Here is a 27,218-nt window from a genome sequence, read left to right as displayed (position 1 = left end):
TCTACAAACCTACAAAACCCATGAATTTCTTTGCTGCTCTTTTTAACTCTTTTCCTTTACTTCCTCCTTACTGCCTAGGATGAGTCAGGCAATCTAGTCAGAAGGAAGTGACACCCACTACACACCCAAAATGCTGCTAACTGAAACCCTGAACCAGATTTGACCCATAACTGTAAACACCTCTCCACAGAACTCTGCTTAAGGTTCACTGATGGCTGTGTTTTGCATGACAGGCCTTCAGTAGCAGTCCTACATCTTCTAAACTCATACATACTTTTAGTGGTACCCAGAAGAAATCACTTGGGGACACTCCTGATCCATATATACACAGAGAGCAATCAACACTTTGCCCACATCTCAGAACAGTACTTTGTATTTCCCACTACTTTTCTAATTAGAAAATCTAAATGACTAATGCTTTTTCTTTTTTAATCTACTTTTTTAATTTTTAATTTTTTTTTATTATTTATTTCCATGGCAGCTTGCTTCAGCTAATTTTGTAGAGTAAGAGAGACATGTCCGGGAAAAATAATTGTGTTTTAATTCCGTCAAGTTTTAAACACTTTTTGCTATTAAATTACATTGTTGTTCTTGTAGGGAGTTGGGGCAAGGGGCAACAGAGAGAACAGGAATTTGTGTATGTACCTTCTTTCTATATAGCACTGTTTGTTTTACATACTTCTATTCTAATCACATTTAATTCCTATTTACAGCAGCCTAAATACTCATAATCGGTTCTTTCAGTATCAGATTCTGTTTTGTTGTTATTGTTGCTTGCAAAGCCACAGCAATAACCCACCAAGGAACATGACAGAATCCCAGAAGTGTTTTGGTTGGAAAAGACCTTCAAATCATCAGTCCAACCATTACCTAACTCTACCAAGTATGGTGCTAAACCATGTTCCTCTGCACCATATCTCTGTGTCTTTTAAACACCACCAGGCACAGCGATTCACCTCTCTGATGAGCTTATTCCAGTGCTTCAGAACCCTCTCAGTCAAGAAGTTTCTTGTAATACCCAATCTAAATGTCCCCTGGTGCAACCTGAGGTCATTTCCTCTCATCCAATCATTTCTTACTAGGGAGAAGAGACTGAGCCCCACCTCGCTCCAGCCTCTTTTCATGGTTGTAGAGAGTGAGAACATCTCCCCTCATCCTCTTCTTCTCCAGATTAAACAACCCCAGTTCTTGCAGCCACTCCTCAGAAGACCTCCAGGCCCTTCCTCAGCTTCACTGCCCTTCTCTGGACATGTTCCCACACCTCAATGTCTTTCTTGTAGCGCGTGCCCCCACAACTGATCCCCACTCAAGGTGGGGCCTCACCAATACAGAGTACAGGGGCACGATCGATTCCCTGGTCCTGCTGTTCACACTATTCCAGACAAAGGCCAGGATGCTGTTGGCCACCTCAGCACATGCTGGCTGTCAGTCAACATCCCCAGGTCTTTCTCTACTGGGCAGCTTTTCAGCCACTTTTCACCAAGCCTGTAGCACTGCAGTGTAGTATATACATTGAGGCAAGGCAGTTAAACGGTTCTGTGGGAACCACAACACAGATTTCTGCCACAGGCTTTCTGTGAGTTGGCCCTTTTGCACTTCACTTCCCTCTCTATACATAGAGAGAGAGATGCCAACACTTCCGTACCAAAGAAGGACATCTGAGGTGCACTTGGCCAATGGGTTAATGGAACTGAAGTACATCTTTTGTGGACAGATTCAGCAGTATTTTCCATCTATTTCTTTGAAAGCCTCAACTTTCTGTCTCCTTTTAGGATGACCACAGATGAACTCAAATTCTCACTCAATTCAAGTCGGTTTTCCCATAAACTATCTAGTTTAAGTATCAGCACAGTTGGAGCTGTTCTTTAAATGCCATTTTTGGCCCTTCTGATTTCTAGCCTACATTTGACACGCAACAGTTCTCAATTCTCATGCCAAATTCTCTCAGTTTCAACTGAGCACTCTGCAATCAGCAGTAAAGCAATGGATATGGGGGTCACAGTGGCCACCTTCATTAATAATCACTTAGTTGAGGTCTGTAGCACAAATACTTTACCTAATAGTGTGTCTTCTGGATGGATGTCCACAGTGCTTGGGTTCATTGGTGCATTGATAGCATTTTTACCCTCTTCTTGGAGGTCGCTCACTGAATAGAGGGGGGGAAAAAAGAAAGAAAGACTGTAACAAATGCAAAGTTTGCAGATATATAGGGGTTTGTATTCATAAAATGAGAGAGCATCTGGTAGATCCATCTCAAAACAGGCCCACAGTTTATGGAATTAAGAACTGCAGCCACAATGGAAAATAAAGTCCAAGTAACACCTTTTTATAGCTTCTTATAAAACTGGGCTAACAACTTGCTGAAAATATTTTGTAAAAAAAACCCAATTCTGTGGCAAGAGCAATCTCAGAGTGCCTGTTGTTTGCAGGATGGCCCAGATCTAATGCAGACAGCAAACTGTATAAACAAACTCCTTTTCTGGTAGCAGAAAAAATCAGAACGCCAGGAACTGCAACCTGCTGCTGGTCTCATAGACAGCCTCAGAGAATCACAGGGACCCATGCCACAGAAAGATGCAAATGTGTTTAACTCTAGCATTTACAATAGCTAAAAATAGAGTATGATCAGGAGAACACAAATCTGGAATTTGTGATTTCAAGCTCATCTTAAACTTAGAACTCTCATTAGGGAAAGTACCCTTCATCAATAAAAACAACTACTAAAATACCTCTTGATACCCTGCCACAGGAACTGAACTTGAGGACAAATACTGAACAGTTCTTTAGTATCTTCAGAGAGCTTGACAGTGAGAAAAGCAGTAGCAATGCTATAATGCTTTAACATTCTCCAAGGCACATCTCCCCTAAACTCAGATAATTATTATCTTTTGTAAGGCAGGCTATGGAAATAAGAGCATCTGAACCAGGAGATACAAAGACACCACAACAGCCCCGGCTATTCAGTGACAGCTCTGTGTTAGCATGGTCAAAGATGGCTTTTGGCAGCATTTGTGGTGTTCTAGTCTCCTTTGGAAGCAGTCCAAGTACCATAATCTTTTCAGGGAAAACCAAGGACTTCAAATAAAGAAGGTCTGCTAGACAAACTTTTCTGGGGCAAGAAAAGGAGGAACAGTTAATAAATAGTTACAGTATCCCAACAAGCACTTCCTTCAAGAACAGTCACTATTCCCCTTTCCCACTGGAAAAATCAAACCACAGGCTAACCATTTGCACACAGTTCTTTTTTTTTTTTTTTAATATACAAATGAGCTCCACTCTTCCTAACAAAAAATACCTTAGTTTTGAGAAATTTACTAAACTGAAAGAAAGCATTAATACGAATGTATGTATTAAGCTCCCAATCCTCACAGCATGAAGAGCCACATAAAACCCTTAACATTTGCCTTCAGATCCAGTGGGGCTGGGCCAGATCCCACAGGACCAGAACATTGTGTTCTACAGCTACCCGAAAAGCATGGTTATGGCAGCATAACCAAAAAGGCTACTGCCAAAGGAGAGCCCTGCTTACATACAGCTCATACACCAGGTCCTAGGCAGACAACTTAGAAAGAGATTCTTGCTACAAACATATTGTTTCATACCTCCTTTTTTGCGCCTCTTACACAGCAGCCCTGCCATCCCAGCTCTGGCAGCCCAAAGAGGTCACAGACGAACTGCATGGACTGTCTGGATGATGAAGGGGCAGCAGCAACTGCATAAGGGGCTGCCACCTCGGGACTGCCAAACCTATGTTAATTCAGGCATGGTGACTCAGGAGGAGGTACTAAGATAGCCTCCCAGCTGCTAGGTGGAGGGGGAGGGAGGGAACAGCACTTGGCTATGGACTCCCAGTCAGTAATCCCTCCCTATCCCTGCCACTTCTGCAGAAAGCTAAGTGCCTCCCTTGTCCTGCTGCTGGCCACCTAAGAGCAGGCACCACAAAGATGGCATTTTCTCTCCAAGAAGCTTCCTGAGAAAGTCATCTCGACCCTCTGACCAAAGCACCATTGGGCTCCCCACCTTGACAGCACAGGTTCACACACAGCAACAGCCAGCAAGCAGAAAAGCAATTGCACTCAGGAACATAAATTTGCCAGGGTATTTCCAACTCCTGTGGCACTCCAGGACCCTTTCATCTTGGACTTGAACAAATGCTGAGGACTCTTTCCCTGCTTGCTACCCCACAGCAATTACTTATCACTACTGAGCAAACAGACTCAGGAAAAGGAAACCAAACCACAATGCTGAATATATTTAAAAGAAACAAAAAAACCACACCACCAAACCACAAAAACAGAGAACCCACAAAGGAGCAAGTGGAGACAGTTAAAATAGTCAGGATGGAGCACCATTGCTGGGAAGAACCAAATTTACAACAAAGAAGTGCTTTTAGCCATGCTTTCCCAACCTCAAAGGTACTGTAAAAATTTATGGCTATTAACTGATTGTCAAATACCATCCTCCTCGACTTTGTATCAGCAACAGCAGCCTTGCTGTAAGATTTATAACAGATCCTGACATCACACAAGCCAGCCATGGAAGACAGCGTTTCACCAGTAGAGCAGAGCTGTGCTTGTGCAACAGGTTATGAGTCACAGCAGGTCTCACACAAGGTATTACTGCTCCTTGCCTGCTCTACCTCCATCAGCCCATTCACAGAAGGTCCTCTTCCCTTTCCCTTAGCCATAGAAAACATTTTCCTCTGTTGTGCTAGCATAGTCCTTTGCTCTTTAAGTAAGATCTGTATGAAGTACCTTCCTCCAAAGCCTTTTTCTATTTAATGTCATAGGTTGGTCAGAGGAAACCTGCAGTAGGAGAAGACAGGATGGGGCAGGAAATTGAGTACAGGCTGAAGTAGTATCACTTAGTCCAGGCTGATCTCCATCAGAAGCTTTCCTGCATCTCTTGCCCCAGGCTGTTTTGTTTGCTCCTGCTGGCACTCCATGCCATGCCAGGGCAGAAGTCTCCCTCATATGAGCAGCACCAACATTCAGGGAATGCTCTCCTGCCCACAAAAAGAGTCTGCCCCCACCTTTTCCTACGACACAGACTTTGCTAAATGGTTACAGCCTGAACACAAAACTTGCTGATGGTCTAAATGATTCAGCTGTGAATTTACACAGGATGAGTCAGGCGTCACTACAGGCACAGAAAGATGATGCCTTGGAAAGGTAACTGGCAGAATTAGCTATGACTTCTGATAGATATCTGGAATAGCCTCCCTCTCTTCTAGCTGAAGATCTACTGTCTGAGCAGATCCTGAACTAATAAGCAGCACTAGTCACAGAATCACATAATGTTAGGGGTTAGATGGGACCTGGAAAAATCATCTAGCCAAACCCACCTCTGCCAAAGCAGGATCACCTAAAGAAGGTCATACTGGAACACATCCAGGAGGGTTTTGATTGTCTCCAGAGAAGGAGACTCCACAACCTCTCTGGGCAGCCTTTTCCAGCATTCTGTCACCCTCACAGTGGAAGTTTTTCCTTATATTTACATGGAACCTCATATGCTCCACTTGCACCTCTTGCTCTTTGTCCTCTGAACCACTTCAAGATCGCATCAGCAAATTCTAAATGTACCAAAGGATGGGGAAGTGGCCAAGGTATTCAGCCAAAACCTGAGTATTTCTCTCAACCAGAAATTTAAATTCAAAAGAAAAAGCGACCTCTCTAACAATCCCCAGGAAAGCAGTTCTCTGATGCTTGATAAGTTTCTGGCAGTGTCAGCAGTCAACATGATTTAGTCACACTGGAAGCTGTGATGGCCTTTCAAACACAGTAATATAAGGAATGAACTGTGTACACACAGGCTGTACAGCACTACATCTGTAAGCCAGGGAGTCTGTCTTGCTGCATGAGAGAAAACTGCACAGAACAGAAGCAATTAGCTGCAGAAGGTTGGAAGTGGCACCAGGGCTGTCAAGTATTTCTCACAAGTCAGGGAATGGCTTTTAAAGTCATCAGGAGCACTATAAAAAGAAGAGATGCCCCCGCTTTCTCCCTTTTAGAAGAAAGAGCAAGCTGACGTCAGCAGTTTGATCCTTTCTGCCTTCACTCTTCACAGTTTTAGTGTAATTTTCAAACATGTCAACGACAGCACAGTTCACCTCTGAAGTCTTTACTATTCACTGTCTTATTAAGAAATGGACTGCAAGCCACTGCCTCTCACAAAAACAGATGGCAAATGCTACTTAATTTTAGCTCTAGTTGTTTCTGACTGCAAGGCTGAATGCCACACAGCAGAAAGCAGCAGCTGTTGTGACGCTAATCAGGGGTTTCTGGACACGGCGCATTCCTTTGCATTCAACAAGTGCCAAGCTGGCTACTCAGCATCACCCAACCACTATTTCTACACAATGCACTTTATCTCATGATTAAAACCTAACTTTGGAAAGCTACTAGACTGTTTTGTTACCCTTGGCTCCATTACAGATGGCTTGCTTAAGTAACTTTGTCATCCTCTTTGGTCAGAGCAGCACAGAGATGGGAAACATGCCGTGACCACGTAACTTCAACTGCACAGGAAGTCCTCTTCCTGCTTGCAATGTCTTACTGCTTCCCAAGTTTCCTTGCTCTTCTCAAAGACAAAACCATGACTAGCTGCACTTTTTCAGACAGTGACTCACCTGCCTGCAATTCATATCCCAAGAGTTCAGATAATCACAGGAAAAAAAATAAAAATAGAAACTCCATATTCAAGAATATTTCTATTCCATTCAGACCATAGAATGGTAGAATTGTTCTAGCTGGAAAAGACCCCAAAGATCATCAAGTCCAGCCATCAACCCAAGATCACTATGGCCACCAAACCATGTCCCAAAGTGTCAAGTCCTGACCTGCCTGCAATTCATATCCCAAGAGTTCAGATAACCACAGGAAAAAAAAAAAAAGAAAAATAGAAACTCCATATTCAAGAATATTTCTGTTCCATTTAGACCATAGAATGGTAGAATTGTTCTGACTGGAAAAGACCCCAAAGATCATCAAGTCCAGCCATCAACCCAAGACTATCATGGCCACCAAACCATGTCCCAAAGTGTCATGTCCACATTTCTGGAACATCTCCAGGGACAGTGACTCCACCACCGCACTGGCAGCCTGCCCCAATGCCCAACCACTCCTGAAGGAAAGAGACCAGTGACACAACCTTCATTCACTCACACCTCAGGTGAGACATGGCCAGGAGAAATCCCCCTGATGAAGCAGCCAGCCCTTGCATAAAGGACCAAATGTCTGCTGAAGCTCCCACTTTCCACAGGAGGCAACAGCTTTCCCTGGTGGGAAAGACCCTGCAGTTCTATCTCCTAAGCTACTCCTCTGCCTATGCATATAGGCAGACCAACACATGCAGCCACACACATGCAGAATTTTCACCTGACACCTACAACTCTTTCACAAAAAAAAAAAATTGTTTTCAAAATTGTAAGCCTTCAAGGAACATTAAAGAAAATAAAATTTACAAAACCTGGCATTTTCCAAGAAAAAATGTTGTATTGAAAGACTTCAAAACCAGCCCCAAACCTAATGCATGCTGATATGGTGGGATTCTAGTGGGACTCTGTCTCTTTTCTAGAGACAAACCACACACACAACTCATCAGTCTGCTACTGCATTCATAATTGCTTAACATTTACAAAAGGCTCCGAGATCTTTTGATAGAGACTGCAGGAGAAAGACAAAGCCTCCAATAATTATAATAGAGAATTAATAATCCCAGGCAGATCCAAGACTTGATCAAATCCACATAAAGGCATTCTATCAAAAGACTGCATTTAAAGCAGAACTTTAAGTGATGAGAACCCTTTGTGATGAGAAAGGAAATTATTTATACATCGTAGTAGGCAGACAAGGCTCTCAGAACAGCCATGGACCACACAACAGCCAGCAAAGCAATACCAACTAACCATGCTGTTACACTGCTGGAATAACTGAACAGAACAGATAGATCCCTGCTCTGGTATTAATCTGGCAATGATAGCAACCAGCACAGCCAGAGCCGATCCACAGCTGCCTGGGCATAAACAGATAGTGATAAAAGCCAAGCTGAGCTCACAGTACCAAGACAGAGCCATCATATCAGCAGTAGGCTGGCCAACTTAAGTCAAGAGGGCTTTAAACTGAAGGACACAGGGGATGAGGTCCAAAGTGGCAATGCTTATGCTGTTGCATTCAACTGAGGAGTGAGCCGGGCAAACCACAGCTGCAACAAATGCTGCTTAGCTGCCTTCCACAATGAGAGTCAGTGAGCAAACCATCTGAAGGCTGGGCACGACTGTGGCAGCTCCTCCTGCTCCCTTCCAGGGCTGCCTGTCTTTCCTAAAGAGCTTGTATCTATCCATTCCCACCTGCCAGTCATATGATCCATCCCACCACGTCTCAATGATGCCTGATGTCATAGCCCTGTAGGCATACTGGATTATGTTTTGGGGCCCTCACTACAAGAAAGACATTGAGGTGCTCGATCGGGTCCAGAGAAAGGCAACAAATGTGGTGAAGGGTCTGGAGAACAGGTCTGGTGAGAAGTGGCTGAGGGAAGACCAGACTGAGGGGAGATGTAATCACTCTCTACAACTACGTGAGAGGAGGTTGGAGCAAGGCAGGGGCTGGTCTCTTCTCCCTGGTAACAAGTGATAGGATGAGAGCAAATAGCCTCAAGTTGCACCAGGGGAGGTTTGGTTCGGCACCTAGCAACTACAAAAATTCGTTAACCAAAACCAACTCCAGAGAACAGAATCAACTCACTGCTTAAGGTACCCATGTTTGATGCATACAGCCAAAGCAAATCAAGGGAGAAACAGCAGAAGCTGTCAGAGGCAGAGCTAATTGCATTACCCTGGAATAGAGATATTTAGTTCATTCACACAGCTCTTGTGTTCTGCACCATGAAGAAATCTGGGAGAAATTAGTACTTCAGTTTATTGCCTCCTACAAGCCCTACCTCTCAACCCACATACAAACCTTACTGTGCAAACTTTGCCAAGCAGAACACATCACATCAAAAAAGTCACTACGGAGGCCTGTGGTAACATGTTTTACAACTGAACTGGTTTCCATCCCTCCCCCAACTTCTTTCCACCTCCTTCTCATGGTTTTTTTAGGCATTTTAATGTAACCCCCTTAGGTAACTGCCCAAGCAGTTTTACCTGCCTCAGCTTACTGCTTTCCCATATCCTTTCCTCCCGGCTGCCACTTTCCAAAGGTATAAAGAGGTTAACAACCACCACCAAAGGCAGTCTGCTGTGCAAATATGGAAACATTTGATGTTGCTTGGTCTTCTTAACATGTCAAGAGAAGTACAGAGTAACCAACTCACTTCTGAAGGCAGCGATGGCAGGTGAGCACAAGATAGAGCAGAAAGGCTCTGTCTTCTCCAGGCAGAGCTCCCAAGTTCAACAAACTTCACACAAATGCAAACGAAGCTACAGCTATGACTTGCGAGTCAAAAAAAGCAACATTTTCCTTGTGTAACATGATTCTACAGGAAGAATAAGCTGAGATAAACAATACTGCAAACCACAAGAAGTGCACATGCCTAATTGCTGGAGTTGCCCAAATGTCACCCAGAAAGACAAGGAAAACCCTGAAAAGCAAACCCTATTTGCAACACACATGTTGAGGGTTTGCTGGGTTTCAGTTAACTTGCTAGTTTTCATTTCAACAGAGAACAGAACCAGTGGAGGGATAGGCAGCACTCCAGACTACAAGCTTTAACCTAAACAACACACAATTTTCAGAGAACCATCTACTGAGGTTGCTCATGCCTAGCTCCACCTTTCCTGAGTCCTACCTGCATTCAAGGCAGTAAAGCAGTGTATTGAAATGTCTCCTTGTTCAAGTAGATGCTGCAAAATATAAAGAAGTTTTCTCAATGGTTTCCAGAGAAGTAATATGTGAAAAATTATTTCAGACCTTACAGTAAAAGAAAGGCTGGAACTCAGAGCCCACCATCAGACAAAAGCCAGATCATGAGGGAAAGGTGCAATGATGATAGCAGCTGCCATAAAAGCATTCAGATATTTAACTCTGAAGGTCTAAGTATGAAATAGACACTACCACATCTTAATAGAGCTGCTGAAGAGGAGAGTTCACACATCTGATTGCCATACCAGTCCAGTCTCCCAAACACAGCCCTCAAGGGATAACAGAATGCAATCATAAAACAGCCAGCCCAAGAGTCAAATGAAAACAATTCCAAAGGACAAGAGAATGTCACATTTCATGAGGTATCAAAAAACCCTGCAGCTGTTATTGTTTGTTTACCTAGTCAGCACATGGATGTTTTACATGATTTGCAATTCTAGCTTTCTGTGGTCTCTTTTAAAGCCTTTGCACTGACAATACCAGGACCTATGAGATACACAAGGTAGTGTTTCAGTGGTGCTAGACATCTTAAAGACTTTCAAGCTCAGCTATTGGTCCATCCTAAAGTTGCTTTCTAACTACACAGCCTCCCTGACTCATGCTCACCTAAAGAAGCAGCCAGAGCAGCAGTCCAGTGGAATCCAATCTCTCTTCCTCACTAAAAGATTAGACAAGCAAGAAAAAACAACCAAGCAACCAAACAAAAAGCCCAGAAAAAAATTTGTAGTCTTACCAGTAATCTCAGTGCAAAACCAATAAAATTACCTTGACGAGAAGCACAGTTCCACTGCACACCCTTGCATTCACATCATTAATTCACAGACTCCATGATGTTTAAGAAATGTTCTTACTTTAGCTGTTGAAGGGTCTAAGCTTCCAAGGAGCCCTGTAAGATTCTTGGATAATTAAGGCTGGAAGGGACTTCAGGAGGTCTCTAGCTGACCTCCTCCTCAAAACAGGGTCAGCTCTAAGATCAGACCAGCTCACTTAAAGCTTTATTGCGTCCCATCTTCAAACTTTCAGAACAGAGGCTGCACTAACTCTGTTGGCATCCTGTCCCACTGCATCAATAGTCCCCAGCATGAAAAAGTGTATCACTTTATGCAGACTGAATTTTATTTCAGTTTGTATCTGCTGTCATTCTACTCTGCTATGCACAACAGTGAAGAACTTGACTACATCTTCTCAATAATCTCCTGCTGTTTTTTCAAGATGTCCATGAAGCAGCCTCTTCCACAGGCTGAAGAAGATCAGCTCTCTCAGCTCTCAATGCAGAGACCTGGCCTACTGCTGAAGGTACTCCAGTTTAGCCATGCCTTTCCTGTATTGAGGAGTTGGACTCAAGTGTATCAGACAAGATCTGAGAAGGGGTGAGTAGAGTGGGATAATGACTTTGCTCACTTTACTGACTGTGCTTCTGTTAATACAGTCCTGGGTATGGTTGGTTTTCTTCACAGCAGTGGCACACTCCTGGTCCATGATCACTTCACTTCCCACCAAGGACCCCTGGGCCTTTCCAGCATTGCTGCCCACCAGGAAGACAATCTCCAGCCCACAGCATTGCAAGAGGCTCTTCTTTCTCAAGTGCAGGACTTTTCACTTGTTCACATTGGATTTCGAAGGTTCCTATTAGCTCATTTCTCCTGCCTTGTGTACATCTCCCTGAAAAACAGCCCTGCCCTCAAGTGTATCAGCTGGTCACCCAGGGTAGTGGCATCTGCAAACTGTATGAACAGGCACTTCATCACTTCATCCAGGTCATTGATGAAGATGTTAGAAGACACATGCCAGGACAGACCACAAGACAAACAGATCACAGAACACAGGGGCAGTGCCACAGGTAGCCGTAGAATCACTGAGGCTGGAAAAGATCATCGAGTCCAGTTGTAACTCAGCTACCATGACCATGAAACTACATCCTGAAGCACCACATCTACAAGCTTCTCTAACACTTCCAGGGATGGCGACTCCACCATCACCCTGGGCAGCCTGTTCCAATGCCTCACCATTCTTTCAATAAAGAAATTTTCCCTAATATCCAATCTAAACCTCCCCTGGCACTACATAAGCCCAATTCCTCTCGTCCTATTGCTAGTTACCTGGGAGAAGAGACCAACACCAGCCTCACTCCAACCTCCTTTCAGGTAGTTGAAGAGAACAGTAAGATCTACACTTAGCCTTCTCTTCTCCAGACTAAACAACCCCAGCTGCCTTGGCCATTCCTCAGAAGACCTCCAGGCCCTTCACCAGCTTCATTGCCTTCTCTGGACACATTCCTACACCTCAGTGTTTTTCCTATACTGTGGCACCCAGAACTGAACACAGTACTCAAGCTGTGGCCTCAGCAGGGCAAAGTACAGGGGCACAATTACTTCCCTACTCCTGCTGGACACACTGGTTTTGATACAGGCCAGGATGCCATTGGCCTTCTTGGCCACCTTAGCATGCTGCTGGCTCATGTTTAGCCAGCTGTCTAACAGCACCCCCAGATCCTCTTCCACCAGGCTGCTTTCCATCCACTCCTGCCCAAGCCTGTAGTATTGTTTGGAGTTGTTGTGACCACAGTGCAGGACCCAGCACTTGGGCTTGCTAAACCCCATTCCATTTGCCTCAGCTCATTGATCTAACCTGCCCAGATCTCTCTGTAGTGCCTTCCTACCCTCAAGCAGATCAACACTCCTGCTCAATTTAGTGTTGTCTGCAGATGTGCTGAAGGTGCACTTCTATCCAAATCACTGATAAAGATATTAAACAGAACTGGCCCCAGAGAGCCAAGATCCCTGTCAGACTAAATTCAGTACAGATTCAAGATATACCTATAAGTGATAGCATTCTTGCAGCCTGCCTAATTTTCCAGTGAAACCAATTCACTGGAACAATATTGGGAGCCACAGAGAAGACACAGAAGAAGACAAATGATAGTCCCTAGGGCAATTTTTACAACTCTAATCCTAAGCAGAAAACATAAGCTTGGATGCCCTCGTACTTTCTCCTATTCTACTATTTCTGAAGAAAATCTCAATTTTGCAGAGCCTCTAAATCCATCTGCTGGACTAGGCAAGTGAGAGAGCAAGCAACACTATTCTATTTTAAAATGACAGAAGTGTCTGCATCTGTTTAATAACACACACACATACATCTGCCAAGCAGAACCAGTGGAAAGACACTTTCTGAGGATTACACATTCTTCTATTTAAACAGTAAAAAGCCACCATGCCTCTACACAGACATCAAAATAGCTCTCCTCCACATCCAGCTCTCACAGTCTCCTTCCTTACTCTGGATAAATTGTGCATGCAACCTCTTCAGCTAACTCAAAATCAGCAATAAGGCCATATGGCAGCTATAATGGAAAATGCACTATTCTTTTTTTTAGGGGATTTCATTATGGTTCAGCCACACACTGAGAAAAGTACTAAAGAAGAAACTGGAACTCCAGAAACCAGAACAGCTTGCGTGTTTTATAACCAAAATGCAGCATACACTGAAAAGAGATTTTTTTAAGAGTTTAGATCTGACCACCAGAAGGGCCTTGGGGACTATAATGAAGCTTTTTTAAACTTGGGAAATAATCACTGAGAGACAAAACTGAATTCCCAAAGGTGCTGTTGCTCACCACTAGCAAAATCAAAATCAGTCTCCTCTCTCAGCATAAGGGTTGTGGAGAGAGGTCTGCAGTGAGTGCATGGAAACAAACCATGTGTACAGGATTTATAATTAGAAACTTCACTGTGTGGATATCTGTTCCTCCACAAGGAGGAAACAGTGATTTAAGCAGTCACTGCTCTCAGCCAGTACACGTTGCCAGGTATGCTTGTTATCTCCACATCTGTTTTTCAGAGCAAGACTCAAGGAGATTCAAATTACAAAACCCTAGAACTATGTATGTTAGCCATAATATTTTTCCAGCTAAACCAGACTTACACCACAGAAGTCATGAATTTTGGGTTGCAGCTTTCTACGTAGTCAACAGAAGAGTACAAATTAGGAAATCTACACCTGAACAGAATACACTTCACCCTGGAGAGATCACTTGGCTGTGACCAACTAGTTGTGCAACACAGAGGTTCCTGTTCCTGCTTCTCCTCCATGTTCAGCTCACCCCCAAAGAAAAATGGGAGTCACTGCCACCCAGACAAGAGCTGTTGGTTTAGATCACCCGCACACAGCCACTCCCATGACAGCGGGGATGGCTTCCACCACCACCGGGCAGCCTGTCCTGCAACAGAGGTCCCAGGATCCAGCACTGCTCCTCCTGATGGCAGCCTGGAAGAACCCCCTGAAAAGCAGGGGCTTTCCCATTTCTCACCCTTCACCTCCCTCCCTTCCACTTCCCTCCTCCTCACCACAACACATACCACACTTCTCTCCACCCCTCAGCCCAGAGTGAGAAGTGCCCATGCAGCATAGGACAACAACCTGAGGCAGGTGCACCACAGCCACCAGGATGGGACATAAAGCAAGGACCAGTCCATATAGACCCCAGAGAAAACCTGCTGCAGATACACATGCTTTGCAAGTTAAACAACTCTGACGACTTCATCAGCTGATTTTGCTGTGCCCTGAGGAAAAACCCCAAGCTTCATCAGTGATAACTCACATATATAACACATTTCACAGAGCAGGCAGGAGACATACAAGGGAAAACATAAGCAACTACCAAAGTCACCACGCAGAAGAGGTCAATTAGAGGGTTATGCAGAGTAGGGCATGTGGGCAACCTGACAGCTGACCAGAACAGAGTCCGTGCCATCAGTCACATCCAGCTAATAGCACTGACTGCATCTTTTTCTGGAGCCACCTGGTTTGACCTTCAAGCAGCTGACTTCTACAATAAAAATACCCAGATCCCATTGGGTCAAATAACCTGAAAGTTTGCTGTCATGAGTGTTACAATAAGCAGAAGTGAGCATAAAGAGAAGCCTTTCTTGGTGGCCTCTTCCTTCTTTCTTGGTGGCCTCTATATCTCCAAAAATGACTGTAAGGAGTTTGAGAGCTGGCCTTTACCCTGCTGCTGCAGTGAAGACCTTGGCCCACAAGCATAAGAACATAGACTGAAAATGCTGAAAAGGGAACAAGACTCCAGGGCTAAGGCAGCATGCACAGAGCCTCCTGCATTACAGCAGCAGCAAGGGCAGCAAGGATCACAAGCAGGCCCAGGACTGGGGCCAATTCCCTTCAGTATCTTTATCAATGACCTGGATGAGAGGATTGAGCACACCCTCTGTCTTAGATGACACTAAGGTAGGAGGAAGAGCTGGTAAGCTTGAAAGTAGGAAGGCTCTACAGAGGGACCTAGTCAGGCTGGATCAATGGGCTGAGGTCAACTGTATGAGATTCAACAAAGCCAGGTGCCGGGTCCTGCGCTTGGGTCACAACAACCCCATGCAACACTGAAGGCTTAGGGAAGAGTGACTGAAATCTGCCTGGCAGAGAAAGAGCCAGGGATGTTGACCAGCACCTCGCTGAACATAAGCTCCTGTGTGCTCAGGTGGCCAAGAAGACTAAGAACATCCCAGCTTGTATCAGGAACAGTGTGATCAGCAGGGCCAGGGAAGTGATCGTGCCCCTGGACTCAGCACTGGTGAAGCCACACCTTGAGTACTGTGGTTAATTTTGGGGCTCTCACTACTGGAAAGACATTGAGGTGCTGGAGTGTGTCCAGAGAAGGGCAATGAAGCTGAGGGTCTGGAAAACAGATTTTATGAGGAGTGGCTGAGGGAACTGGGGTTGCTTAGTCTGGAGAAGAGAAGGCTGAGGGAAGACCTTCTCACCTTCTACAACTAAGAGGAGGTTGGACTAAGGTGGGAGTTGGTCTCTTCTCCCTAGTACAAGAGGAAATGGTCTCCTGTTGCACCAGGAAAGGTTTAGATTGGGTATTAGAAGACACTTCTTGACAGAAAGGGTTCTCAAAAGCAGGAATAGGCCCTCCAGAGTGGTGGTTAAATACCATCTCTGGAGGTGTTTAAAAGATGCAGATGTGATGCTGAGGGATGTGGTTTAGCACCAGACATGGTAGAGCAAGATAATGGTTGGACTTGATCTTGAAGGTCTTTTCCAACTGAAACAGTTCTGTGATTCTGTGATGTTACAGGTGAAGCATAAAACTCCTTAAGATCCACGTCAGTGTCTCAGTCATATGACCCTGTCACATCCATCACGTCCCAGGAACTCTGACACAGACAACCCCCTCAGGTTCATACTTTCAGGCTAAGATTTCTGATGGTGCTGAAGAAATTTGTACACCTGACTTCCTTTGAAAACTAACATTAATTGGGCCTTCAGATCTCTCAGAGCAGCTCTGAAGTACTAGCTACACTGGCACTTCCACAGCTAGTAACTTTATTATCATCAGCTGTGTCCATGGCACTTGTATGCACCAAATTTCCTTCCCAGCTGTAACTGCTGAAATGCCTCTTCCTGCAGCTAGTAGTCTCTGCCCTGCACTGGCCTTGCCATAGACCACATAACCCTGGATCCCTTAGCAACAAGATGTTCTGACATGCTTTCACAGCGGATGAAGCTTGCCAGCTAATCTCCAAAATCTCCCAACATCAGAGTACGATCCAAAGCTCAAAGCAGCCCATTAGAACGCTCCACCAGCTTCATCTGTTTTCAGATCAGCTCTTGATCTGAAACAGTTCAGATCTTGATCTCTAACAGTTCTTGAAGTATATAAAAAGACATTTGGCACTGTTGTGCCTAAATATACCACATCTTCTGTGCTCCTACATTGCTGACATGCAAATCACCAAGATGCATTTATCTTAAAGAAATCTAACTTCCACAACTCTTAAAAACCCAAGCACTGAAGTCAAGATTAATGCATTTATGATAATGCATCACGGAACACAGCTTGATCTCTCTGCACAGACCCACCAGTGGGACCAAGAATTCCCCCTTCACATCATCCAGCAGAGAGCATCTGCACAGACTTTGCCTCAAGTCGTGCCTTCGCAGCTCTTTCCATTCCTATCAGCTCCACATGCAGCCCTTCATGCATGAAAGTCTCACAGGTCTCACCCACACACTCCTCCAAACAGAAAGAGCCAGATGCCTGCTTCTGGAAGTCTCTCCCAGTATGTTAGCATTAATAAAAGCCTTTAGAAAAAAAATGAAAACAGGTATCACTGAACAATTGCTTTTAAGTAAGGGTAGACTTCAATGAAAAAAAGGAGTCCCTTTCCAAATCCTTGCATTTGTATTTTTAAGAAAAATGAGCATGGAAAATACCACCAACGTGAGTGATACCCTCAAGGTGAATGATGATTGAATTAAGGATTCCTTACAGCTATACATCTTTTTAGGATCTATTTAACAGGCATCTTTCAGCATCATTTTAAAGCTAAATATTTCTGTTGGAATCCTCAAGCAGCCACCAGGCAACAGCTAAAGTGAAGGTGTAGCATGCAGAGACAGAGAAGTTTGAATTTTTGCAGTTTGTTCACACACATACCCCTCTGGAGATCAAATAACAGACAGCATTAAAAAGAGATTTTAACTATTTTCAGTATATCATATTCAAATGAAAGTTGAGATCCATTTTCTAAGTAATTCTCCTATCTAATTGCATCCAAGGGGATGTCTTACAGACTTGAGATCAACTCATCAATACAAAGCACTGAAGTAGATCTGGTTTTGAACCACATTTCCCTAAAGAGAGGAATGACATGCACAAGCAGCCCCATCAATTTCGAAGGAATGATAAAGAAACTGTTTCCTCCAATTTAATTCTGCTGTTGATCTGATTTCATCATGTTCTCCCCTCCAGAAAGTCAAAGTGGATCAAGCAACATGAGCATTCCCACCTGAACAACTTATAGGTGGGGTTTAGAATATGTAGAGCTGTGGGAAGTGGGCAGATTATGCAGCACCTTTGCCTAAGGACCATGGCACCAGAGATGATTCAAGGAGATACAGTTTCCTTCCTGGGCTTTGTCATTGCCTTGCCAGATGACGTTGAACAAGGCACTTCACTTCCTCACCCTCCATCTTTTCTCCCAGCAGAAGACAGGCACCTACTGCCATCTTCCTCTGGGATTAAAACTTTGCCATCTACTGATGAGCATCTACCAAGCTATTTGCCAAAGTGGTGTGTCTGCAGACAAATGCAACAGCAAGCTTTTCACAGGCACTCCATCTCACTGTGACACTGAGCCACAGACCCCAAGAACAATGCTTCAACCTCCCTTGATATGCATAAAACCTTTGTATTATTCAGCTGCTGTTGCAGTAATTCTACCTCCTGCAGTCATGTCCCTTCTTCCTTCCCCTCCTATTGAACACAGCAGGAATAATAGATGACTCTATTCTGGACCTGTTTCCTCACCCCTATGCCCAACCCCAATCATGTCACTGAGAAACAACACTAAGCAATTAAGTCTGTTGTATTCCCCTCACTGACTCCTCCATATAGACTCTATAAATACACACAGGTACACAAGATACAACAAAAGCCAACACCTGCTGCCCAGATCTGTTACGAACTGTGTGATGAGGAAAAGAAAAGAAAGCTTTGCAAGCAGGCTTGGAGCAAAGATTACAGAAAACCCCCTCCTTTATTTCAGTACAAAGGCATCACTCTCACCAACAGGAATGGGGAGAGGTTTATAAATTTGGCACCTCTGAAACTACCTTTTGCAGGGTCTGAGAAGAAGCTATGGGATCACCTACCTTACAAACACCTGCTATGAGCCCTGCCAGCACCCCAAGAGCTTCCTGAGGTATTCAAAGCAGATTTTGAAGCTCCTGAACATTATTAATCACATTACAGATACAGCACATCTTGAAAACCCAAGGTACATGAAGACAGAGCCACGCCACAGTAACATCAGGCAGACTTGGATTTTTGCAGATTTCCACATACTCTGATGAAGGGCAGGGTGGGAAGTAAAAATCAAGTGGTCACAGATCACTAGAATTAACACATCCCACTTTTTTAAGGATGTGTGTCATGACTGGCTGCAAGATTAAGAGTGCACATCTTCATGTAGTGCTCTACCCACAGACAAGTCCTTTCTCCAGCTGTGTCCCTCCCATATAGGCCCTCAAGTAGCACATAAGGGTTGGGCTCATCTGCAAGTTTTCCTTCTGTCCTGCTGCAAGACTTCACTAAGGTCTTTCTGTAGTCATTAGTGACCTATTTTTGACACAATCCACAGTCACTTAATAATCCCTAAGACTAGTAGTTGCCTTTCAGGGGCATTTTTAGCCAAACTATGGGTTAAAAATATTCCTGAGAATGAAGAGGAAGGGAGGAGACAAACAGACAGTGAGACACCCACCCTGTACTTCCATAGGAAACCATGGTAAAAACGGCTTCCCCATATGAACAACAGTGGCTACTGCTTCTTTTAAACCACATCTGCCTAATACATCAATTCAACCACAAAAATTCTGAAACATTAATGTAAGGTGCAACAGCATAAAGCACAGGTTTGAGGTAGAAATTCAAAGGCTTCTTCAAAGAGTTTAAGCAAACTATAGACTTTTACTTAAAATACTGATGAATTTGACCTGAGCTTTTAAACCTACCTCACATTCCAGCACTTACAAAGCACTATGTCACACCATGCTGCTAAAGCAAGAACAGCAGCAAAGCTATTTACATGCCACAGTAAATACTTTGGATGCTGCCACAATGACTATCACCAATGTACCTAAGAACCTTATCTAACCTCCTGTAAAAAAGCAAGGGTATGAGCTTACAGTGTCTGCCTTGATAAGCCTATGAAACCTTCCTCTCCCAATACAGCCTTTCTAAAAATAGATTGCAGTTTGTTATGAAGTAGTCAGCCCAAAAAATAATTATATTTAGTTGTTTCTGGGTTGGCAGACACACCTTATAGTTATTTACTGCATGATTGCCACTCATGATTGAAAAAAAGAAAATGGCTTGGGTAATAAATTAAAACTTTTTCAGCATCTGTATAAGGATCTTTGAACTGTGTGGCTCAGAAGCTGTGCACAAAGGCAAAAAAAAGGATAAATATAACTGGATTATAGCTCTTGCAATGACTGGGTTAAAGGTCATCAGATGAATACAGCTGACATGGTGACAGCAAGCCCACATTTATGATGCAAGACAGGCTGTGAAAGCAAGAAGTAGGTATAAAAACCTGCTGGCTTGCTTGCACTTAGAGGCAGAGTATGCAAGAATGTTTTTTTGTTGTGGCAAATCAGCAGTCAACATTTACATTTGCTGCTGTGAAGTAGTTAGTGGAGAAGGCAGTATTTACTCACGGAAGATCACTCTGACCTCTGCTGGGCCCCTCAGAGAAGCCCAGCAGAAACCACCTGAGGGGAGGGCGGGAATCCTCCATGGGCAGAACGATTCCTAAGCACACAGGGAAAGCTGATCGCATGGCTCTTAGACGGTTTTATCAACCGATTTGAAGAACCACTCAGAGGAGCTTCCAATTTCTTTCTGCTTCACACTCACATACAAAGATTTAGTTTCTATCCCTGAAACTTGTTCCTGCAGCTGCCCAGATCCTACCACAAGTCACGGACCAGCCTATCTCCCCACGCCACCACCTCATCACTGCTTAGCCCTTTGCCTCCTCCTGTTTCACAGCCATGGTCTGGACAGCCTGCATTTGAGAGCTAACTCACAAGGAAACTGCAAGATATAAAAGGGTAATAAGCAGTTTCTCCTTACAACAAAGGGCCAAAGCTACCTGCAGCATCACAGCGTGTCACATCCAAGGGGTGGCTCCACAGGCCTGCAGATAGCCTTTCCTCTCTTCACACCTTCAAACTGGAAGAAATACTCATAAAGCTGAGCCACATGCTTCAGTTTCTTCCCCATTACACTGACAGAAGCATGATTGTTGTGCTTTACATGACCACAGTAACGGTTTCCCACTAAGTGCCAAGGGTAGTAACCAAAACAGGCCCTTGCGTTGCCAAGAGGAGCTGTGGCCAGCGCAGCAGGAAAAATAATGGGAAAACTCAGCAAAACGAGTGGGTGGCCCCTGATGAAAGTGGTTACCTCAAAAACATCACTTAGTAATGCCAAAATCTCTCATATAAGAGAGACACTGTCGACTTGTGTAAGCCAAGAGGTCACTTTTGAATGAAATACACTCTTTGAGAGCTTTCCCCACCATCTTTCTTCAGAGCAAATGAGATCACAAGGAAGACACGGTTACTTCTGCTGCTCCTCAGCAGAACCACAGTGGAGAAACCTGATTAAACATAAAGGGAATATTAGTAAGCCACACCAAAACATCTGCTTGCTCAACAGCCAGATGAAAGGAAGCTGAGGCATGACTTATGTCCCTGCCACATCTATCAGGCACTAGAACAAAATCAACACCACTTTTAGTCAGCCAGAAAGTCAAAATTGCGTTAAACCTCAAGGCAAGGACAGTCAGATTTCCTGCTAGCAGATGGCAGCAGTCTGGGGATAATGCAAGGGAAGTTTCTCCACAGAAACCAGTATTCTGTGAGTCAGGGACACAGAGGAGGACAGAGTGCACCATCCTCAGAGGAGACAATGCTCAGTAGAACAGTACACTTCGTGTACAAAGAGCTAAACTTTCTTTATCAAATCTAGCAGCAAGACGCTGTCTTCCTATCTACAAAGAGGGGAAAAAAAAAAAAAAAAGAGTTGTGTTGCTTCAAAGTAAACAGTGCTATCTCCACACAGCCTCTGGTGTGAGCAGACTGCCTTGCATGCATACCCATGTGAGAAGACCGCTCCAGGCGTGGGGTGCCCAGGCACGTCCAGCCAGGAATGGCTGCATGGTGATGGCTGAGACACCCTGATATGGGAGCTAGTCCACTGGGCTTGGAGTGAAGCTCCTCCAGGTACCGCGCACTGAAGAGGGAGGCTGATAGCTCCCTACCTGGCTGACACTGGCAGTGACAATCCCACTGAACACACTCTGGTATACCCCAATGAAAGCATATTCATTTACACATAAACTTACCTTAGCAAGTGTACCTTGTGATCAAGGGCTAAGCGGTTTTGCTGAATGTATCTGGCTATGAGAAACAGTGTGAGAGGAATACCCATCTTAACATAAAAGCCTATGCACGAAGTGGGCTTGGAGTCCTTCGTGGCTCCCTCAACTCCTAGGCTTGAAAAGAATGATGCTCACAGTCTCCATGGTCACCAGAACTTTATTTGACAGCAAGAAGTGTGTTCTGGGGTTCCCTTCCCAGCTGTGGGCAAGCGGATATAAGAAAAGCGGAGCTAGGAAGCAGTAGTGCAAGCAGCCAAGCCGGTACCCGGTCCTAAGGAGACCCTAGCTCAATGAATGGCCATCTCCCACCTGTTCCCAGGCGCAGCTACCTCCCAGCAGTCCCTCTGCCAGCCGACTCCCTCGGAGCTCGCCCAGGGCCCTGGGGATCCCGCGGGGCGCAGGAAGCGCTCTCCCGGCGCGCTGCCGCCCCTCAGCCGGGCTGGGGCGGGCGAGGTCCCGTTCCCAGCCGGGGCCGGTGCGGAGGCAGAAAGCAGGCACATCGCCCTCCCTGCATCCCCCTCCTCAAGCGGCGCAGGGGCTGAAGAACAAAAGAGAAGTTCTGCCCCGCAGCCCGCCCCCACCGTAGGCTTCCCGCGGAGGGACGGGACGTGGAAGCCGCTGCCAGTCACGGCGGCTGGGTGCACTTTCCTTCCTCCGCTCCGCGCAGGCGAACTCACCTTCCTTGGCTTTCTTCTTCCTCGCCAGCGTCCCGCCTAGCTTGCCTAGGAACGACTCGTCTTTCTTCATCCTGTGGGGCCTCAGCGTCGGGGATCGGACAGGCGCGGCAGACATCGGCTTTGTCAGAGGATGCCCTGCGGCTGAAGCGGCCGGCCGAACAAAGCCCGGGAGCTGCTGGGTCACCCGGGCCCGCCGAGAGCCAAGGCGGGGGAGCCGGCAGGCAGCAGGAGGCAGTAGGGTGGGCAAGCTGGAGCCGCACGGAGGGCAGAGTAGGGGCCAGGAGCCACTGCCGGCGGCCACAGCGCCCTGCCACGGCCTGGAAGTCTGCGGGAGGCGGGGGCGGGCCGCTGCACAGAGCCGGCCCCGCGCCCGCCGGCGCGAGGGGCCGTGGGGCGGTGGCCGCTCCGAGCCCAAACCCTCGGGCACCTAAGCTGGCCTCAAGCAAACGCTAAAGTTTCACCTGTAGAGAGCCGGTTGTGCTTAGATGGCCGGGAAAGGAGCCAGTCCGTAGCCGTGTATGTAGCAGTGACAGCCTGCGGCCCCATGCACCACAAGACGAGGCATCCGCCAGACCCAGGAGGGTGGTGAGAAAGTGGGTAAAAGACTGCAAAAAAGCAAAACCCCGCGTCCCGGCATAACCACACCAGAGGGCAAACTTGAGGGCAAACTCTTAGCGCGTGCCGTTTGACAAGGCTCTGCGTTGCAGTTTCTTGCTGGCTACAGTCAGATTTGCCTTCTAATTTTGCAGCCAAGCACCACTTATGTTTAGCCTGGCTTCTCCAGGCACGTTGCCTGCTTGGTTTAGCATCTCTCCTGTGGTAAAGTCGAAGACCTATAGACTCTGTCAAACTCGCATGTTCTGAAGGCCCACATGCAGCTCCAGGAGGGAAGCCAGCAGCTCCCACATCTCAAAGTGCTGCCACCGCTGTAAGCATAACTTGTGCACACAAAAACGTCCAAAAATGGAAAGCTGGGTTTGATCTCACAGCATTTCTTACTATTTTACAGCACTGGGAGCATGATAAGGGCTTTGTGGAATACACAATTAAAACAGATCCTGAAGAGTTTATAGTGCTAGGTTTGAACCCTGGAAAGCCTTACACACATCACAGAATGGTAGAGAGGGGAAGGGACCTGTGGAGATCATGGGGTCCAACCTCCCTGCTAAAGCAGTTTCACTTCAGTCAGGCTGCATCTACTTAACTTTAATCCCCTGAAGCAGTCCTATTGACTTTAATGAGACTTGTGGGTACCTAAAGTCATGCACAGCCTTGGGCCATGCTCTTACAAGCAGCTCCCTGTCAGCTGCCCTAACAAAGAACCACACTGAAATTAACGTGACTTGGCACAAGGACTTGTACACCAAGACAGATTTTCATTCTTGACCTGATACAGAGTAACACTACACAATACATCCAGAGCAGATTTAACCCAAAATAATCCCTTGTCAAGAAAAGCTATTATTGTCCCTCACCTCCAGTTACTTGCTGCTTTTCTTGTAGAACTTAGGCAACTAGTAAAAAAACACAACCCAACAAACCAAAACCACCCTGCCCAGCTTTCCGGTGTTACTGAGCATGAAGTGACTTGAAGTGACTCAAGTGCAAGTGCCAGCAAAAGGGAAGCAGAGAAAACACATGACTGTTGTGAAGATCCTTTCAAATAGCAGTGCAGACTTCCATGAATTTAAGATTATAATGACTTTGCAGCCTGATACTATGATGGAATGACTTTTTTTTTTTTAGTAGATATTAATTCTTCATAGAGCCAACTCTAAGTGCATTCAAGAATGAACACTAACTTTTTTTTTTTCCTTTCCTCCTCCCCCCCCCCAAAGATAATGCTTTCAGAGGAAGGTGCAAGATGGGACAGGCACATTTTAATACAGCTTTGCAATTGTAGAAGCACTCACAGAATCACAGAAACATTCAGGTTGATTTGCTTTGCAGGAGGGAGTTCTTACCTGTGCTGCTGATATTGGAATAAGTGAATGAGCGTACCAAAAGCTTTGTCTATTCTACTTTGTTCTGATACCTCCACCTCAACTACTACACTTTTTTCTAGAGAATATTTCAACCCTTGGAGTTGTTAATGAGATACACACCCAGTTTGCCATCCAGATTCATATACAGTAAGGACACATATCTTTCACGCAGTTCTGCATCTAGATACCCAAAACCAGCTGCCACATTCCTTCAATGCCAGCTTTGCCAGTCAAATATGTTGTTACAGCACTTAACAGCAGTAGTGTCAGTACAGTGAGTGTTGAAAAGCTACACCATTTTTTAAACAATTCAAGTGGAGCTCCTCCAGCTTTTTGGAAGAGCACTCTCAAAACCTTCTTAGAGTGGAACTTACATGACCTATAAGAACTGCATGAGCAACATAAGCACTGACGGCAAAATTAACTCCCACACAGCAAATGTACAGAGACAACTATTAGGCTTACATCACAAGAACAGTCACTGCAGTTCTTTCTACAGTGTAAGTTAACATCATAATCAATACTGCAGGAAATACAAGGGGGGAGGGGAATGGGAAAGGTAATTAAAAAATAGAGTAGCCTTAATTATGCTGAGGATGTACTTAGAAAAACATTCATTGCTTAATTTGCCCATTTAAGGTTATTACATGCTTTTGCAAAATTGAATAACTAGCAAGGAAGTCAGCTGCATCCCTCTGGTACAGGCCAAATAGGACACAGAACACATGCAAGCTTCATGCTCAATGCATCAAAAAATAATCTGAATCCACAGAGAATCACAGAATGGATTCTGTTGGAAAAGACCTTTAAGATCATTGAGCCTAGTGCTAAACCACATCCCTCAACACCACATCTCTGGTGTCTTTTAAACACCTCCAGGCATGGGGATGAATTCAACCACCGCTCTGGGGAGTCTCTTCCAGTGTTTGAGAACACTTTCAGTCAACCTAAACCTCTCGTGGTGCAACTTAAGGCTGCTTCCTCTTGTCCTATCCCTTGATATTAGGGAAAAGAGACCGAGACCCACCTCACTCGAACCTCCTTTCAGGGAGTTGTAGAGAGCCAGAAGGTCTCCCTTCAGCTTCCTTATCTCTAGGATAAACAAGCCCGGTGCCCTGAGCCACTCCTCACAAGAACCTCTTCTCCAGACCCTTCACTAGCTTTGTTGCCCTTCTCTGGACACACTTAAGGACCTCAGTGTCTCTCTCCATCCAATTCTATTATAGTAATAACATCACTCATTTTTCTAAGATCACAGAAAACAGTTAATTTTTCTTTGTGGTTACCAAAGGCATTAAAAATGTGTTTTGGGGTGTGGGGGGATTGGTTTTGATAGTTTGCTGGCTTTTTGGTTGGCTGATTTTTTTGGTGTTTTGTTGAGGGAGTTGTTGTTGGGCTTGTTTCTTTGTTTGGGGCTTTTTTGTTTGGTTTTGTTGTTGTTGTTGTTGTTGTGGTAGTGGTTGATTGCTTGGGGTTGGTTTGTTTTAAGTAACCTTACTTACTTGATACTGAGGCAGAAACGTACCACTTAACTGATGGCACTGATTCACTTCTGTTATGTATTCTATTTAAAAAAATAAAAAACCAAACAAAAAAAAACCCCAAACTTTTTAAAAGACCATTTATTCCATGCAAACAACAGCTCAACCAGCTGCAGACACTTTGCATCTTTTGTTTGACAGAAGAAAGCCAAATGCTCTGACTAGCAGAGAATGCATCCAGCATAAAGTCTTGTCCCAGTTAATTTAAAAACATCAAAGAGCACTGCTGTTAGCAACAGCAATTTATCAGTGTTGTTATAAACCATATGTTCAATTACACTATTTCAAGAACCCTTCCAAGGTAAAGAAGTTGTGTAAAAATCTTCCTGAAAATGATCACTATCACTGTGGGTACCAGATTCCAGCCCTTTTAAACAAAAGAATGGTAGAACAAACTTACAATCCTATAAAAAATCTGTTACTTTAGGGTGGTATTCTTAGGTAACCCCATACAAGGTTCAGGATAATGTCCCAGACATCTCACCAACTCCTTAATATTCCCATGAACAAACAAAGGCTTTTTTCACCCCATGTAACATCACAGTAAAAATGTATCCCTTTTTGTGTGAGTAACTGCTCACATACCCAGGAGAAGGGAGAGGAAGATTCAGTATGTTTCCCTCAAAGGACATGACACAGGCAGCAATTTCTGCACAGATACTTGACAAAAACAACAGGTACTTTGAAAAGGCAGTCAGCATCCAACACCAGCTGCCACATCTCTGCAGAGATTTCCACATGTACTAAAAAAAGCACAGAGCAACAGCAAACAAACTTGTGCTGAAGTGTGCTTCTATGTTATAGAGGCCAGTTATTTTATTTTTAAAGCTTGTATTTTTAAATCCTAGTTACACTCTTAATATGATAGCAAACCTGATCCCTATGTGCCAGCAACCTCCTGATTTCCATCTTCCCCTGAAGCTCTCTAGCAGCCTACTCCTCAAGAGTTGCTAATACCAAATATAAAGAGCATCTTCAGTGTTTTGATGTAGGTGGAACAGCTCCAAGAAATCACTCACTGTCTTGCAGCTGGTGACACAAATATTAACCAAAATTCTGACTCATTATTGCCACCTCCTCAATGGCTCTGAGGTGCTCCCAACACAAGACTATAGCCCAGAAGCTCTCTTCTGACCCCCAGGCTTCCTTTAGCCCCTAGAAAGTGCTGTAAAGTAACAAT

The 27,218-nt window shown here is 44.8% G+C and overlaps 1 protein-coding gene across 2 annotated transcripts in view; it reads right to left on the bottom strand.

Moving 5' to 3' along the window:
• PARVB (parvin beta) overlaps positions 1-22,627 on the bottom strand; it is a 56,613-nt gene extending 33,986 nt beyond the window's left edge. Inside the window, exons 1-2 of one of the 2 annotated variants that reach the window (XM_054399403.1) lie at positions 22,513-22,627; positions 2,057-2,146 (exon numbers count right to left, since the gene is read on the bottom strand). In XM_054399403.1, the coding sequence (XP_054255378.1) occupies positions 2,057-2,146; positions 22,513-22,627 (205 nt within the window). Of the gene's footprint in view, positions 1-2,056; positions 2,147-22,512 lie in introns of those variants that run through there. The other variant, XM_054399404.1, reaches the window with a different exon arrangement.
• Between the last annotated feature and the right edge of the window lie 4,591 nt (positions 22,628-27,218).

The sequence above is a fragment of the Indicator indicator genome, chromosome 3 (assembly GCF_027791375.1).
Source record: "Indicator indicator isolate 239-I01 chromosome 3, UM_Iind_1.1, whole genome shotgun sequence".
Classification (NCBI taxonomy): Eukaryota; Metazoa; Chordata; class Aves; order Piciformes; family Indicatoridae; genus Indicator; species Indicator indicator.
Note: the sequence above shows the minus strand (reverse complement) of the source record. Positions and strands in the feature narration are given on the sequence as shown.